Source organism: Leptinotarsa decemlineata, unplaced genomic scaffold (genome assembly GCF_025532065.1).
Source record: "Leptinotarsa decemlineata unplaced genomic scaffold, Ldec_3_MD MMD2_P_RNA_scaffold_2, whole genome shotgun sequence".
Classification (NCBI taxonomy): domain Eukaryota; kingdom Metazoa; phylum Arthropoda; class Insecta; order Coleoptera; family Chrysomelidae; genus Leptinotarsa; species Leptinotarsa decemlineata.
Genome location: NW_027412529.1, coordinates 15,270,117 through 15,288,786, shown reverse-complemented (window position 1 = coordinate 15,288,786; position 18,670 = coordinate 15,270,117). Strand labels below are relative to the sequence as shown.

The 18,670-nt window shown below is 36.3% G+C and overlaps 2 protein-coding genes across 5 annotated transcripts in view; both read left to right on the top strand.

Moving 5' to 3' along the window:
- LOC111518298 (cytochrome P450 9e2) overlaps positions 1-8,135 on the top strand; it is a 30,800-nt gene extending 22,665 nt beyond the window's left edge. For all 3 annotated transcript variants that reach the window (XM_023174711.2, XM_023174712.2, XM_074184144.1), the window contains 2 exons: positions 897-1,139; positions 7,488-8,135. In XM_023174711.2, coding sequence (XP_023030479.1) covers positions 897-1,139; positions 7,488-7,924 — 680 coding nt within the window. In that variant the 3' untranslated portion in view covers positions 7,925-8,135. The remainder of the gene's footprint in view (positions 1-896; positions 1,140-7,487) is intronic.
- A 6,600-nt stretch (positions 8,136-14,735) lies between these two features.
- The window catches only part of LOC111507104 (cytochrome P450 9e2-like), a 41,586-nt gene continuing 37,651 nt past the window's right edge, over positions 14,736-18,670 (top strand). Inside the window, exon 1 of one of the 2 annotated variants that reach the window (XM_074184188.1) lies at positions 14,736-14,892. The gene's annotated coding sequence lies outside the window, so the exon portion shown is untranslated. The remainder of the gene's footprint in view (positions 14,893-18,670) is intronic. The other variant, XM_074184192.1, reaches the window with a different exon arrangement.

The following is an 18,670-nucleotide window of genomic DNA, read 5'->3' as shown; positions in this document are numbered from 1 at the left end:
ACGTTTGAAAGACTTTTTTTTGATTTTCCGCAACCTAAACAATCATTTTTTGAATCGAATCGTCACGTATGATGAAAATTGAATCTTCTATGACAGAGAACGTTCAGTGGTTGGTCATCGATAAGCCACCTAGGCACTTCCCAAAGGCGAAAACCCACCAAAAAAGACATGGTTCCTGTTTGGTGGTCTGCGGCCGCTGTGATTCACTTCAACTGCTGAGATTGGGCCAAACCATCACATCAGATTCCTTTTGTGATGAAATGGACAAAATGTAACGGAAACTGCGTCAACAGCAGCCAAAACTGGTCAATAGAAGAGCCCCGTCAGCACGTTTCACAAATAACCGTTCAAAAATTAAACGAAATGAGCGTCAAAGTTCTGCCTCACCCACCATACTCCCCAGACCTCTCACCAACCGACTACTACCTTTCAAAGTACTTCAATAACTTTCTCATCGGTAAAACCTTCGCTCGTCGACTTCATCAAAATAAGAGCACACAATTTTTATGCTAACAGAATTATTCGACTTGAGTTCCGTTGGCAAAAATACACTAAATGAAAATGCCGCTCATTTCGATTTAATTGAATGAGTTTCCACATAAGTATTACAGTTGAAGGTAGACTCATAAAAACGGACAAAACTTCTGAAACAACCAATATATAGATAGCTAGCATTGTTGAACTAGTAGTTGAAATTGAAAATGAAACTGATAAAATTGATCATCAGTAGATTCGTTTCAGTTATCTGGTCTGTTTTGTTAAACTCATGAATCTCGTGCAACTGAAATCGTTCGTTCCAAATGTTGCTATTTTTTAGAAGTATTCAACCAAAAATTCAGTTATACTATAAGTCCATTGATTTTCCCACAAAAAATCACTAATTCTATTCCTTTCAGTTCAGGGAAAATTAGTGACAGATATAACGAATGAAGACATAACCGCACAAGCTTTGATCTTTTTCTTCGCTGGATTTGAGTCGCTTTCGTCTTTGATGTGTTTCATGGCTTACGAGTTAGCTGTTAACCAAGACATCCAAGAGAGGCTGAGACAGGAAATTCAAGAAAGTTCCGAACAAACCGGAGGAAAGCTAACATATGAAGTTTTAGTAAAAATGAAGTATATGGATATGGTTGTTACAGGTAATATAAAAACTGATATATATTAACAAATAATAAAATTCGGGAGACTACAGAAAATACTTTTCATCTCTTACATGCGATAAATACGATAGTGAAATTTTGGAAAGTTACATATAATCAGAAAATATAGAACACATAGACACTATTTTCATACTTAATATGTCATACCGGAACCTCTGGCGTAAAATTATTCTATTGAAACCACTTTTCCACCACCAAAAGAAAAATTAATGTCCCTCAACGCGGGTTTCGCTAACCAAGTTAGCGTCCATAGGAGATCATTGTGACTAACTACTACCTGTTAGTATTACCTAACTACACCGGTTAGTATTTTTTGAAGACAAAACACAAGCATTACAGAAAATTCTGATGGCGCTTTCAGAGCGGTGCCTGTGCTTTACATTGGATTTGAATCGCTGGAGATTAACTCGATTTGGAAAAATGTTCTCAAACAGTGGAGTTCGAGGTATACTGAGTTGAATCTCATAATAATGAGCAAGCAGCCACAGTCCGTGGCGTATGTATCGCTTTTGGTGTAATCAAATGTGTCAAGTCACTTGAACAGTTCCCGTGAGAGTATCTATAGAACAGAGATAAATCTTCACACCTGAGGTGTGTAGAATTTTCTGGTTCAGAGCAGTGTTTCAAGCTTTTGACAAGCAGCCTTTGCAATTGCCGCGATATATATCGAAGACATATTGGTGTCCATTTTAACTCTCAACGAACTTATCGAAGCAAAGAGCGGAATTGTCACTTTTATGAAACCGAACATGCAAAACATATTTCATAGACCGGATAACATGTCATAGAGAAAACCATAGAATAAGTGAGAAATGTTGAAAATTGTTGAGACTGGTACATGATAACAGGTTTCTGGATGCCTTCGAAAGCTTGGAAATCAAAGAGTGTGGAATGAGTTCAGTGAATAGCGACAAAGCTCCTCTTTCGAACAGCCTTTTGTTCCAAATGAGAAACCGATAAATATTAGAGATAATTACTACAATTCATAACAAATTAGAGGTATTGAAAACAGTTAGTTTAGCATAGGATCAATATCAGGTATTAGTTAGGTGATACTAACAGGTAGTAGTTAGGACACTAGCATATAAAAACACTAACATAGTAGTGAAGTTCAGTCGTAATGATCTCCTGATGACACTAACTTGTTAAGTGAAACGTGCGTCGAGACACGTCTGATGTTGGAAAAGAGTTTTCAAAAGACTTTTTTTATAGACTGAAGAACAGTTTCTAGAGATGCCTATAGTAAAAAACAATGATTGATAAAAATGAAAATATGACTTTTTTGTGCTTTTCAACTCGGTGACTTTTTTCGTACTGCGAACCGCCAATCAGTTTACCAAAACTGATGAAAGATGACTTCGCGGTCAGTCAATACCTCCTTATATATTTGAACCGCCATCGCCATATTAACAGATTGCGTCAAACTAAATATGATTGATAAATTAAGCGATTCTAATATTAGAATATGTGTTAACGAAAATGTCGAAGACGAAGAATAATTCACAAAAACTGATGAAAGATTAATTAGCGGTTTGTCGATACTTCCTTATATATTTGAACCGCAATATTAAGAGATTGCGTCAAACTAAATATGAATGATAAATTAATAAGTTCCAATGTTTGAGGAAGTGTTAACGAAAATGACGAAGACGAAGAATTATTCACCAAAACTCAAAACTGATGAAGAGATTTCTTTACGGTCAGTCGACATATTCTTGAATATTTGAACCGCAATTTTGAAAAGTTTCGTCGATCTTAATATGAATGATGAATGAAGCGGTTAAAATATTTGATGATCTGTTGATGAAAATGAAAAATAAAAAACATAATCCATCAAAACTGATGAAAGATTTCTTTACGGTCATTCAACAATATGAATGATAATATAAGAAGTTCCAATGTTTGAGGATGTGTTAACGAAAATGACGAAAACGAAGAATTATTCACCAAAACTCAAAACTGATGAAGAGATTTCTTTACGGTCAGTCGACATATTCTTGAATATTTGAACCGAAATTTTGAAAAGTTTCGTCGATCTTAATATGAATGATGAATGAAGCGGTTAAAATATTTGATGATCTGTTGATGAAAATGAAAAATAAAAAAAAAATAATCTATCAAAACTGATGAAAGATTTCTTTACGGTCATTCAACACATTCTTCAATATTTGAACCGCTTCATTTATCATTCATAAATAAATATTACTGGAGTTTTTTTCCAACACCAAACCCTTATTTTCAACACCCCGACACGTGTTTGGATCACCAAGTAATCCTCTTCAAGAGAAAGATCGAACAGTGCATCACATTCAGATTGACGTAATTTTGGAAGTCACAATTCCGTGTCTGTACTGAATAGACTGTGTTTCATGATCTCTTTGATGATTTTTGTTAGTGACATTAACGTACCTCCGAATTTCTCTTACATATCATACGAGTATATCATCTAAATGCTAGTATATTTTACTGTACTTCAATATGTTTCACTGTCGTGAAAATTTCAAGATGCTCTGAAAGCATTGCCTACAAGAAAGTGGTGAGTTAGTTCTATGGCTGCAGATTGTTCCCATTAGTCGAACACTTACCAAACATTTTTTGAAGCTGTGCAACAATCAGAACAATGAACTGTAGATTTATCTATGTATGAATCAAATCAACCTCATTGTTTTTTGTTTTTCATCTGACATAATCCTATCAATCTATTTTTAGCGTTCTGGCGTCACAAGTCTAGTATTTGTAACCTCAGAGGTTTTCAAGATTCATTTCTTTGATAATTCATTTCAGGAAAAATAATTCTAAAAACAAATTTCCATTACTTTTCTCACTGTACATGGCGGCATTTTTCAGAAATCCGTGTTCTCGCCCATTCATCCCAAATCCCAGGTATGCTCTATTATGGGCCATTGAAGTTACGTACCGCAGGGCTGCCTGCATTTCGGTATTTTTTCACTGTTCTGATGTTTCAACAAATACTTGAACATACTTGAATGTTCCTCCTGACGAAAATCAAGTAGTTTTCATGAAAGAGCTCTACTTATCATTTCAACCTTTTTCTTTAAAAAAATATTTGAATACTTAAAAAAGAAGAAGAAAGTAATGCATTCAACATTTAAAGGGATTCGTTTCTATTTCACCATTTGGCAACATCGGTTATAGCTAATAAAGGACAATGAATATGTTACCTGTTTCAGTGTTTCAGAGGTGTGCTGTTCTGTTTACTTATATTCCGAATTCCGAGACATTCTGTGACATACGACATTTTGTGCACCTAACATATCTTCTTCTATAAAAATAAATAACAAAACAACTGTTGTTTATGTGGCTTGTGGAGGTGGTATTGAACTATAATTTATATTTTGCCTTAATTGTTGATTTATAAAGATGATTTTCGTTTTTTAAAGTAGAATATCTAGGTACGTATAAACTATTTCGACTTGATATATCGCTTTAAATCCCTTTAAAAATCAAAACCCAACATTTGAAACATCAATTTGAATACTTTTCGAAGTGAATTTGAAAAACTCATGAATTAAACTCAACTTCATTTTGTTCAAACTTGCATTTGCGGTAATAACCCAAATTGAGGAACATTCCCCATTACTCACTGCCAGGCTTCTGATTAAGAGGCATCAGGGCGTTTCGGTTGGATTAATGTTGAAGGCATGTTGATTGAGGCAATAACGGTTATTAATTAATCAAAAGTTGATTATTCATTAAGCATTGTCGTTGTTACAGAGTAATCTGTCGGATTTTGATGACGTGAGTGAAGGAGCTAAATTCGACGTAGTCGCGAAATCCACGTCTTTTTGCTTCTAGGCAAACAACTCCCCTCACTATTAACTAGCACTACTCACGTAGAATTATCGTTAGGTCGAAATCTTGGAATTTTGAATCGAGTTGAGTTTTGCGAACTCTCGAGTTCCTGTTACGTCAGTGGCGGGATATATTTCACTGTAACGATAATTCTGCGTAGCAGGATATTGACTCAAAGAAAATTTGACGTAGTGGTACACGAAGCATACACGAGACGTAAAACAACGCAACAACACTGGCAATAGTGGCCTATCTGGTGATAGGGAAAGTCTGAAGTGAGAGTCTTTTCAACCCTCCACTGCAACTCGCGAGGGACTATTATAGCTCACACCTATTAAAACTAGTCCAAATGAATCCAGCTTCCCAAAGAAGCTGATTCTGGGGAGTGACCTTCAGGTGACCTGGCAAACCTGAATATTGAAAACCTAAAAACGGGATACGGTTCGCAGCGGGGCATGCATAGCAAATTCATGAGGCATGGGAAATCAATTCAGATCCTGCTACCCGGGCATGAATTTTCTAGTGAGGTATAATCCATGGTTTCAAAGCATAGTACATATTTCTTAATCTAGTGAGAACCTATGTTCAAGGTTTGGAGGAATCAGTAGCTCCTGCTCATTATTTGATGTTACAGGAAGGTCGATTGGGATCGTTTCATCAACCTCCATCTTCATCTGTGTACTAAGTTCGGAAGCTGATTTTCTACGATGAGAGGGCGCCTAATATCTCCGAATGAACTCACAGTCATTCATCTTTTTGGCACAGATACAAACACGTCAAGATGGGATGTTCGATAATAACCAGACATTACCCAAAATTTTCAGCGAAGGTCCGCCAAAAACTCTCGTGAAAGTGAATGTCTGGGCAGGAATATCAGCAAATCATATCGTTGGCCCATATATCTAAAGAAAAATATGACGTCATTTATATTTGAAAATTTTTGAAAACTTCATTCAGCCACGTATTTCCGAAACTGTGGCCAATAATTATAATGAATTCAAAAATCCAGATGTTGTCCAACAATATGGTGTGCCCCCCGATTTTTTTAGGCCTGTGAAGGATTGGTTGGATCAAATACTCCGAGAAATGTGGATAAGTAGGCGGGATCCATTGAAATAGCCTGCTTGTTCACCGGATTTGACTTCTCTCGATCCTCCTTTGGTGTAACATCCAATCGAAAGTTCATAATACGCAGCCTGGAAAATTCAGTGACATAATTTCCAAAAGCGTTACCCCATTAACATTCAAAAAGGTTAGAAATGAGTTTGAGAATAGTCTATTTCACTATCAGGAAGTTCGAAGAGAACATTATTTGATCAAATGATTTCTCATGTGGAAGATAAATGATGAAGAAATAAACTGCTATCATTTCATGTCTTCAAAATTACCTTATATTTATTGCAAAAAAAGTTACTCTCAAATGGGAATACTGTTAACACCGCAATCGATCAAAGAAATTTTAAAAAGTGGAGCTTATTGTATGGAAATATCTTTCATACAAAATGCCATGAAAACCCTTTTCCATTTGAAAAGTTTGATAACACCCTCTCGGCGGCAAGTGACTAAAATTCCTTTCAACAAAAATTTTGTCCGTGATATCTTGCCTCGAAATACCACATTTACACTCAGCACAATTGGACAGGGAAGTGAGAAGTGAAGTGATCAGCGCGATAATGTAAACGGGTCCCTCGAGCTGCCACTGTTCATGCTGTTGCCATTGCCCAGTGCTTCCTCGACTGTCGGTTTTTCTGACGGAAGGCAAAGGACTGGCAGCGCGAATAGAAGTGTTTATCAGTCGTCTTGCTCGTTCAGTTGTTTGTGTAACAGCATTTGTTTACATTTGGTAACCTGTTGTGATTTTTGTAAAATGCCGGCTTCTCCGCCGCCACCTGAGTGGAGTAATGAACTTTACGCAATTGAGCGCGTGATATGGGATCCAATGAATAAAAAATCACGGCATTTTTTTAAAATTGGATTCTCTTCAAAACACTTAAATAATTGTATATACTCATCAAACATAGAGCTGTCGCTGCAACAACTTCTATGTCCGCCATTGCTGTCAGTAGAGAAGTAAAGGCTGAATGTAAACACACACTCGCATCGGAAGTATTAAGAGCAGGGCAGTGGGTAGCGCGAGTAGTAGCGGAAGTGGCTGAATGTAAACGTAGCATAAGGAAGTTGAGGCGGGGGAAGAACTACATCCGCACTGTATTTGTTACAGCATCCATGAAAATGTTATTGATAGTTCTTCAAATAAAGTAGTTGAAAATTTCTTTTTCCACCATTATCTTTTCAAATTACTAATCGATAAAAAAATAAAAAAAAACTTCTGTCTCGTACTTTGATATGAATTAAATTTGCAGACCGTTAGAAATTCTAGTTATTTTGTTGAGAGAGTATGTTACTAAGTTTTTGAATGCGAAGCTTTCGTTCAAACCTTCGTTCAGCATTGAATCATATACCTACGAAACATTTGCGCATTATATTGTAATCGATTACTTTTATAATTTGCAGAGGTTCTTCGAAAATGGCCGCCGCAAGTCATAGGGGAAAGAATATGTACTGAACCATATACCATTCAACCAATTACCCCAGAAGAGAAGCCACTTCATTTAGAAAAAGGAACTTACTTAATTTTTCCCGAATACTCAATTCAACGAGACCCTGAGTATTTTCCTGATCCAGATCGTTTCGATCCTGAGAGGTTCAGCGATGAAAATAAAGGAAAAATAAAACCCTTGACATACCAGCCTTTCGGACATGGCCCGAGGAATTGTATCGGCTCTAGATTCGCTCTCTTGGAAGCAAAAGTATTATTTTACTATATTTTGTCAAAGTTTGAGATCGTACCTACTGAAAAGACAACCATACCGTTGGTCTTGGCTAACAATATAGTGGTTCTTGCCGTTGAAAAAGGTTTCGATATGGGATTGAAACGTCTTGAGAAATGATGGGCTCGTTTTTATTCGAGTTATAATATAAACGTTACTTATTATTCCTTCAATAATTTTTGAGGTTTTTTATAGTGTTATTTTGAAGCTTTCCAAACAAGTTGGATGTCTTCCATATTAGCATTTGCTTTAGTTTTCGTATAAATATTGATATAAATAACAATTTGAAAGTTTGAAATTTTGTTCTACAAATAAATATATTAAAAAAATATTTCTCATTGATTTCTCATTCCACACAGTTGCCTAAAAAATAGCAACATACATGAAAATAAGTGGTGTTTTTCGATTAGCAGACTGTATATAATAAGGTTACTGAGACTTTATATATTAGAAATAATATCACTGTATTGTACTTTCATGACATACCTTAGTGAGTTGAGCTATATAGATGCCCCGACAGATTTTTAGACACTGGGGAGAGAGGCGGTAAGTCCCTCGTTTCGTGGTACCACACACGCACGCCCGATACTCGAAGGTACTTGTGTCAATATAAATACATAAAGTGTGATACAAAATAAATGAGTTCAAATGGGAATGGAACAAATAGTTTTCTTTGGACTCGCAGACTTCCAGGACTCGCCTACGGATCACCCAAAAATTTTGTTCACTCGTCCAATAAAATTCCAGACTTGTATCGTAAATTACTATTTCCTCCTCAGAAGAAAATTAAGCACACGACGTGTTAAATATAGATCAGGACGCGTGCTATAAGCCACTGTTTGCAGTTAACTCTCATCAAACTGTAATGAAAGACGATGTGGTGCTTCTAAGATCTGTCAAAATAGTTGTTCCACATCAGCAGTCAACACTACAGAATGGAGTCTGATCTCAACTGGTGATAGAGGTAATTTCAACTGAAAAATCGAATCCAGTTAATGTTCCATGAATTTCTGTGAAAAAGTATCAATTTTTCAATACATTCATGAAATAACAAAGAATATCTGGATCTTTTGATATAATAATTAGTATTTTTGATGAACTTACCTTTGATCTTTTCGGACCTTATTACTGGAACGTTCTGTGAATATAAACTGGAATTATGATGAAATCAGTTTGTTCATTTTCATCAAATGCCTTACATCGATTGGAGGAACTGTTTGTTCCGTTGCTACTCGTGAGGAGATAATCTCAAAATAATTCGCTGAATCCAATCGAAACAGTCACTTTGAACAATCGCCATATTAACAAAAAATCAGTGATCATACTACTCACTTGGATGACTTACACATTTTTCAACAAATTGGATGGTAACGGAAACTTATAAGAAAAAGGGCTCGTATTACTCTGTTCGAAATAGTCGAACTATATGGAAAATATTACTGGAAAAATTCAGTACTATTTTCGATAGCATTTTTCAATTCAACATAAATGTGTCAATCTGGTTTATTCAAGTCATTATTCACTAATTAATTCATTGCTATTCGAAATTATATAACGATAAAGTCCCAACTAGCAATTTTATGTTTCATAGTGGTTGCGAAAACGTTTCGGAAAAACAAATTATAAAACTGTATTTCTCCCATAAATGTTTTCAATGTGTTTATGAAACAGCTATAAATAGGAAATTGGCACCGTTATATAAAACAAAGTTTTTTTAATATTCTGTAAGGCCTTTCACAAACATTACAAATCACTTTTATGAATATTTCGGCAGTTACTATAAAAATTTTCTAACACTATTCGTAAAGAATCTTATAAAATAATTGAAATACAATATTATAACAGTTTTTCAGTAATTCCAAGTAATATTTATAAAATATAATACAGCCTAAAATGATAACGATAAAATAAAAAAGTGTTGAAAATGTTTTCTTAAAGGCGCAAGAAGTAATTTTGTAATGGATACTAGGAAACTATAATAGATATGTCACCAACTAAAAATTAACAAATAGAAACATTGGGTCCATTTAATAATTTCACTTCTACACTTATAAAACTGTTAAAGACATGTTCGTGCTTCAAAGATTAATATTTGAACGGCAAATGAAATTTTATTAACAAATATATAGACTGTAATTAGTAAAATTCAAGCGCGTCACTCTTTTATTGAAATTTTTGGAAAAAATCATCAATCATACAAAAATTCACTCTGTCGACGTATTAATTTTCTAGTCGCAAATCAACTCTGTTCTAAATAATATAATCTTATAATAACTATGTACTTTTCAACTGTAAATATCACTATAGGTGCAGTATTTCATATTTTCAACTCATCTAATGTCAGTATTCCGAATTGCTATCATTTCAAAATGTCGTTCTATAAAATAATTTGGTATCAATAGCAAGAGTTACCCCTGTAAAACTATTAAGAAAGTATTCTAGGAGTGATGGGATTGAGGAAGAGTCGGACTACTTTTGGAACTATAGATTTCTATAAAAATGAAGACAGGATTTCTCACGTGTTGTTTGGATTAATATTATCTGTCGGGATTTTTTGGCTAAGAAGCGTCTTCCATCGATTATAACGGCTGAATTTCGAAGAAGTTCTGAGCTAGTGATTTGACTGTATATAAACATGGTGCTCCACTCAAATCGATGGATTTTAATCATCAATAACCTATTCTTGTTTTTAGCAAGAACAAAATTGAAGCACTAGGTTACGCGGGTCTTCGTCGTAAACGAACCACTTTTCTTTTTTTTTTCCAATGGCCAATATTACACGACTTTATTAGGTATATATTTATTGGAACGCCAGTCGAATAAAACTGACAAATTATACTTCATTACACGACCTCTAAAATCAATGTCAGCTGGTTCTTCTTGAACGCTGCATTTTATTCTTGTCCACAGCAAATATATATTAGCGGAAGCAATTTGATTTTTATAACAGTTATTTTATTGTTTTGGAATTGTAGTAAATATACCATACAATGAAATAGTTGAAAAATTATCATTAAAGTGACAATATCTGTTTAAAAAAAAGTCTGTTTTTCCGTTAATCAGTTGTAGCCCCCATACGAACAACAACTCTCAGAAGTTGAGAAACTTGTGCGAGTTAAGGACTAACGAGGTATTACCTTTCAACGTGTGATTCCTAACACGTTTGCAGGATCATCACAGCTTCAACCAGATAAATTCTATCGAGAAAAATATCTGGTGGAGGCAGGAATCGAACCCACGACCTTCCGATCGTGAGTCGGGCGCACCACTACCGCGGCCAAATCCACAACAACAATATGGTAATGAAAACAAAATTGTGTTTGAAAGCATTCCAATAAATTAATTTCATTATAGCTACAACAATCAGTTATAAAATAATCTCAGAATAGTTTTATAAAGAGCATAGAAACCTCACAGAAAATTGCTATAAAACTGATACAAAACAATTTACTTCCATAGGAAAAAATGTTTCATAAGTTAATTGTAAAAACGTTTCTAAAATAATTTTGTGACTATTTTATAACAGATTTTTAATTTTATTTCATGAACGTTCCTATGACGAATTTATAAAACACTTCTATTACTTACAACTGTATCATTTTCACGGCTCGTCTAATACAAATAATAAGCATTTGGAAGTAATTATCATAAAATACCAACAAAATAAAACTATTGCAGCGCCATGGAATTATAAAGCAATTTTGCTGGTTGGGATGGATCAAAACCTATTTTGTCAGTTCGTCAGCTGCGCGGTATATTTAGCTCTCATTAATGAATCACATTTCAATTTGAGATTCCAGTGAACCTTCCTATTAGATCTGTTATTAATGGATAAGCAGATTTTCAACCAAGAGCTTTTGATCCTAAGTTAGATACATTCTGTTAAGAAAGTACTGGGTATCGGTTAGTCAAAGAGCCTGCGTGAAGGGATTGTCGAAATTATTTTTGGTTTTTGATTGACACAACTGCCTTCTGACGCAGAATATGAGCGCCATCTGTCATTTAATTAATGGTACTCAATTTCGTAATAATGCTTTTTTTTTGGTATCTTGGGAGCTGTCTGACTTTTCCATTCAGTCTCAGTCTCCAGAAAACACTGCAGCCTCTTGGGCTTATTGCGTTTATCCTCCCATCTTTTCATGACACCCATTCCATCAGTCTCGTTCCCTGTACAAGTTTGTACAGGCGAGTTGTTTCTATCCTTCGTTGCTTGATCTGCAGCTGATATCTCCGTTATACAGCCCTTATTTTACTAAGGTGTCCTCTAAGCGGACAATGACCAGTTAGTAACCCTGTAACTATTGTGAGCCGGTCCCTACTATATTGAAGTAGTTCTTCGGTTCTTTTCTCGGACAGTTCCCTAATAAAGTTTCTACTATGTTTGTTGCCAGGTACTTTTGTCCAGTACTCTGTGTGCTTCTCATTGGTCCATGTCCTAATCTGGTTTCGTATCAATGATTTTGGTACCCCCAGAGCTGGTTCAGGACCTATATATGAAGTTGATGATCCACGTCTAGCGCATTCATCAGCTTTATCATTACCTGTGATTCCCGAATGCCCTGGCACCCAGTACAAAGTTAATTTGTTCGTGTTCATTCAGTTCTTCATGACTTTCCCAGACCAGTTTTGATGTCAACTTCGGGTTTATCAGAGCCCCTAGTGCGCTCTTGCTGTCTGTAAAAATATTGATCCGCTCATTTCTTTGGGGTCTCAATTCAATAAGCCTTGCACACTGCAAGATAGCATACACTTCCGCCTGAAAGACGGATGTGTATAGTACTAGCGCATAACTGTAGTTTAAATTTCTATCCGCTCGGTATATTCCACCTCTACCTCTTCGATCCACCTGTGTACCAGATGTTTTTTCCAAACATATTTTCGAAATGACCAATGGTCTTCCACTCTTCACGGCTTATGCCTTTGGTCGTGAAGTTTGTGTTGAAGATGTACTTCGGTGTCATGTGGTCCGTGCACAAATTCAATATGTGCTCCTCCACTTGTTCTGAAATTTCTGTTTAGTCCGATCTTTTGTAATTCGGTGAGTTTTCCAGTATGAATTGGCCCATCCTTGCCTCCCCCATTATCACTAAGTGTAAAGGAGGTAGATTCAGGAGTGTCTCCAATGCAGCTGTTGGGGTAGTTCTCATTGCTTCCGTCATTCCCAAACATGCAAGTCTTTGCACCTTGCCTAGTTTGTTGATGGTGGTCGCATGCTACATCTTTGGCCACCAGACCAGAGATGCGTATGTTATCATGGGTTCAACCACCATCGTAAAGCCAATACACCATGTCTGGTTTTAGCCCCCATGTTTTTCTTTGGGTGTGTCTAGCGAGCATCAGTGCTACCTCCGCTTTCCTCTTCATCCTGTCCAAGTGTTGGTTCCAGGTCAGTTTGGAATCTAGGATTACTCCCAGATATTTAACCTCCCCCGACACTTGTATTTCTTCACCTCGAAGTTTTGAGGTCCGAGACCCTCCGTTTTATTCCTCTTGGTGAGTGCTACTGTGGTCGATTTGGATGGGCTTATGTTGAGCCCTTCTTCTTCGGTCCATCTTGTTATAATATTCAGGGCCTGCTGCATGCATCCTTCCAGTATATTATTGTATTTACCCTGGACTAAGATGACTAAGTCGTCTGCATAGCCCAGTGCCTTATACACATTGTGGTCCAAGACACATAATAGCTCGTCCATTACAAGGTTCTATAACACAGGGGACAGAACCTTCCCCTAAGGAATGCCCCTTGCTACCCGTGCCATGACTGTTTCCCTCATAATGTTTGTATATACCAATCTTCTTCTAAGCATGCAGTCTATACACCTACAGCTTGTCTTGTCGATCCCTCTTCTCCTTGACTCCTGGATGATTGATTCTAACGACGTATTATCAAATGCGTCCTTAATGTAATTATGCTTGAAAGTGTTTTGCGATTTCCACAATGACAAAAATACCCAAAAAAGAATTCATTTTTAATGTCTTACGAAGGTGAATCGACTTTATCAAAAACACGTGCGTGTGGGTAGTATATTGTGGTTGAAGCTGTGGTGGAAGATTTGCCTCCCTTCGGTCGGCCATCAATATCCTCAACTCACCTTTACATTGCTGAAGTGAAAGAAATAGTGACTGAAAAGCGTCGTTTAAGTCTGAGAGAAAATGCCATTGGAATATCTACTCCTCTCGAATCAGTTCGTACTATTTTGAACCAATTTTTAGGCATAAAATGCGTTGCTCGATGAATGCCAAGAAAACCGAATTTTCTGCTAGAACTCAATCGTGTAAAGATCCCTAAAGACATGGTAAATCGAGTTAATTCCAACCCCACATTCCTGAAACCCAATATAACTGATGTGAATGATTTCAACATGATGGATATTCCAAACGAACGTTGAAACAATGGTCAGAATACGACCAACAAGAAAAAAGCAATTACATTCAGTATTATTCCCGTCTAAAGACTGTGACACTATCATAATGATAGTTTCTGTCTAGAATTTTATCAGTAGAAAAATACCCAACTCAGTTTATTCGGCCTAAAATATACTTAATAATAATAATTCAATGAATCTTTTCAGATGATGTATCTCAGAAAATTATATAACAAAATTCGCCTGCTGCTTTTGTCTCTCTTTACAAGATGAACTCAAAAACTACCGAATGAATTTCTATACGGTTTTCATTAATGAACGAGGTGATTGAAGAGAAAGATTTTCCAAAGGAAGGAAGGAAACAATCTAGAGCTAGAGAAGTAGAAGGCTGAAATCTTTTTTTTTTCTTAGGTATCTATTCTAAAATCGAAATCAATAGTTATGAACATACTTACATTCATTGAGAATTGATGCGGCATTATGATACAAAAAACAAGCAGGCAGAAATGCTCAATTGATTTTATCGTTATCGAATTCCAATTACGCAGGAATTCTTTAGCAGCATTCGGTTTATATTACTGAGGCAGATACGCCACTGTCTAATATATATATATCTGATTCTCCTTAGATACCACTAATATCATTCTTATATTGTATTTTGGAGAGTTCACTTGAAGTGAAACAGTTCGTGTTGTGTTGTTGTTTTTAATGAGAAGATAGGAGGTATGTATAATTGCACTACACAAAATAAACATAAGATTTCGTCATTGACCTAGATTTTTGAACTGTGAACATATGTGATTCATTTAAATTCACCCATTCTATTTCCCAACGAAACAATTTTTTTCATTCAACTCTTTTTCACAGCAGAATGTTTTTACCGGTACTGTAAACCGAGGTAATTGTCATTATTGTTCGGATGGAAGTTCTAGAGGATGAAACTGAGTAGGTACACACTCAATATACACAAAAACTAATTTGTTGGGCTTGTATTTTCAGAGAATATAAGGTTGTTTCAAAAGTTGTTAATCTGAAGAAATGAACTTCAAACTTTCAAGCCAGTCTCGGATATACCTGCACAGTAGGTTGAATGGACTGACGCCTATCAGAAAACAACTACTCCTCTGACTACTGCCACGAAGGGCGTTGGATCATATCGGACAGACGTCAGTGCAGGAATCTTCACAGAAAATTTTCCTGCATATGCAATTGGCAATACAACTGAAAGAGTCGACCTTCAATATTGGAACGGGCACACTCGCAACAAACTGGTTTCGGGCTCATTAGCCACTCGTCAATGCAAAATAGTGGTCATAATCGACCTAAAGTCAATGATATTCCATAATTGAAAATCGGTATTCTTTCAGAGTATTTCATTCCTCTTCCTAAGTTGGAGCGAACAACAAAATGTCACTCCATCTAGTGGACGAGGTACTAACCAACTGCATTTCCGAAATTTGCCCAATTCCTCTGAATGAGGAAGAAAAACTTTCTTAACAGTCAGTGGGCTATGCTTGAATACTGGCAGTAAACAAATCTAAAGAAATGAACTTCAAACGTTCAAGCCAGTCTCGGATATACCTGCACAGTAGGTTGAATGGACTGACGCCTATCAGAAAACAACTACTCCCCTGGCTACTGCCACGAAGGGACGACAGGCGTCAGTACAGGAATCTTCACAGGATTCCGTCAGCAAAAAAAAAAAATTGCTCGGGATTCGATTGAGTCGACGAAGGCCGTTTTTGCCTGGTCCTAATTGGCGAAGGTTATACCAGTGACAAAGAAAATGTGGTGGTTGTTTGGCGAAAGGTCTGGAGAGTATGGTAGTTGGGGCTGAACTTCGACGCACAATTCGTTTAATTTTCGAACGGTGATTTGGGGAACGTCAGGCCGGACATTGTAGTTGAACAGGATCGGGCCTCTTCTGTTGACCAGTGATGGCTGCCGGTGGTTAGGTTGGATGAGGTCTAAAGTGCGGGGGTCTATTCGACCCTCCACCGCAACCCTCAAGGGTTCATTGTGGCTCACACCTATTCACACTCGACCAAATATACCCAGCTGACACTGGTTCTTCAGCCATTCTATGCACCGTTTTTGACGGGTCAGTCTCCACCAGGATCCTCAAATCAACGTCCTGGATTACTGTAGGTCGACCACTACGAGGCTCATCTTCGAAGCTAAAATCTCCGAAACAAAATTCCACAAACCAAAGTCGAACAGTGCTATCATTAACAATATCATTGCCAAATGTCTGCTTGATTTTTCGGTCTGTTTCGACAGCGCTTTGCTTCAATTTGAATTCGTAGAGAAAAATTGGCCGAAAGTCGCCTAACGACATCATATAGTAATTAGCTGAAAAGAGTCAAAAAATTTGAATTTGGAAAATTATGAACAGCATCAATGCGAACAGTACAAAACTCATAGACCGGGAGCCCGTGACAGAAATTTTGACCCCATTTTTCACCGTATGTCTTTTTCAGAGGACATATTTACAGTCACAAGCGAGAGTATTATGCTCTGAACGAATTTTTTCCCATGTTACACATGCTTGAACATCAACTCTAGTTTGCATAAAAAAAAGCTTCTTTGACCAACATTTTACCGTCTGCCATTCATGCAACTGGAAGGCTAGGTTACACAACCCACAAAAAAAATAATTGGCAGATGGTTATATGGTATTCTGACTGAAGCATAAATTTTTCATTTTACAAAAAAATGGTTAAATAAAATAATTTTTTTACCGTCTGCCAAGCACAGCGTAGACTAACAGTAGCATGAAATGAACGAATTTTCACAAGGCAGACGGTTTGCCGGTGTATAAATAATTTATAAGCATTAGTTAGTTAACAATTTTTTTACAGTGTCTTTGAATCATTTTTTACCGTTTGCCTCTTGAATGTAATGAAGTTCCATAATTAAAATATCCTGAGACAACTGTTGGCAGACAAATTGGCAATGTTTTAAGTATAGGCGGACGCAACACAAGTGTCAATGTTACTTCATAGGAGATTTTCATCAATTTCAGTGGATAATAATAATAATAATGTAATAGGTAGGTAGTTATTGGGTCATTAATAGTTTGAAGATAATAAGAATCGTTTGAAATTGATATTAAAATGATTGAAGTCATCTCGTTTCATGGGCTCGGGAATGTCATTATAAATTGCACAGATCTGGTAGCTGAAACTCCTTCTGAAGAACTCTGTGCGAAAGGATGGCGAAGTTAGTCGGCCTTTATACCTTACATTAATATTATGCACATCAGTTCTAAAAGTGATTTTCTGGTGTAAGTAAGACGGCACTTTACTATTAATTATTTTGTGAAACAAAGTTGCAGCATGTAACACTCTCCTGTCGTTCATATTTAACCAGCCGGTATCCGTCAGTTTAGGTGATATTCTTTCTCTTCTTCTTATACCAAAAATTAACCGTAGGCAGGAATTCTGAACTTTTGTATCTTTTTCTTGAATTGGTTGGTTAAACATGGACCATACAAAACATCAGCATAATTGAATATAGATAAAACTAATGATTCACACAAATTCGCCTTCACCTTCATGGGTAGGAAATTTCGGTGTCCATATATAATTTTGAGTGAATAATATGCACGCCGAATAAACTGATTAACCTGGCTTTCGAATGTCAAATCCTTATCTAAAATTATGCCCAGGCTTTTGGCTTCTGGGACAACCCCAAGTACATGATCATTTACTACTACTTTCACAGATTTGCAAATATCATTTCTAGGGCCTTCTGATCTGAAAACAATAACATTGGATTTACTACAATTTATATTTAAGCAGTGATCAAAAGCATTTTTCACAAATAATTTTAAGTCAGTATTGATTTGAGTACACGCATTATCTATCATTTCAGGTGAGAAGCTATAATACAACTGGGTATCGTCTGCATACAAATGTATATTACAAAATTTTAAACATTTTGCAAGTTGAGATGTGTAGATAGCAAACAAAAGGGGTCCCAAAATAGAGCCCTGTGGCACTCTACATATCAACTTCAAATATTGTGAGCTGTTTCCTTCTATGGTAACCTTTTGTTGACGGTTGGTGAGATACGATCTGATTAGTGATATAGCGTTTTTAGAGAGTCCTATATAGCCAAGAATTAATAACATTAAATCGAAGTTAATAGTATCGAACGCTCTACTGAAATCAAGAAGTACCAATACTGTATTATTTTTCTGTCACGTGCTCTTATAATATCGTCCACTATATGCAACAAAGCAGTTGTACAACTATGCCCTTTACGAAATCCGGATTGAGTTATTGAAAGTATAGAGAAATTGTCAATGTGTTCTTTCAACTGAACTTCAATAGCTCTTTTAAGAACTTTCGACAAAGTTGGTAATAAACTAATGGCGCATAGGTCTTTGTATTCTGATGGATTATTTTTTTTTGGAACAACTTTTACAATTGCTTTCTTCCATACCGTGGGAAAAATATTATTTTTCAGACAAAAATTCACAATATGTGTTACATAT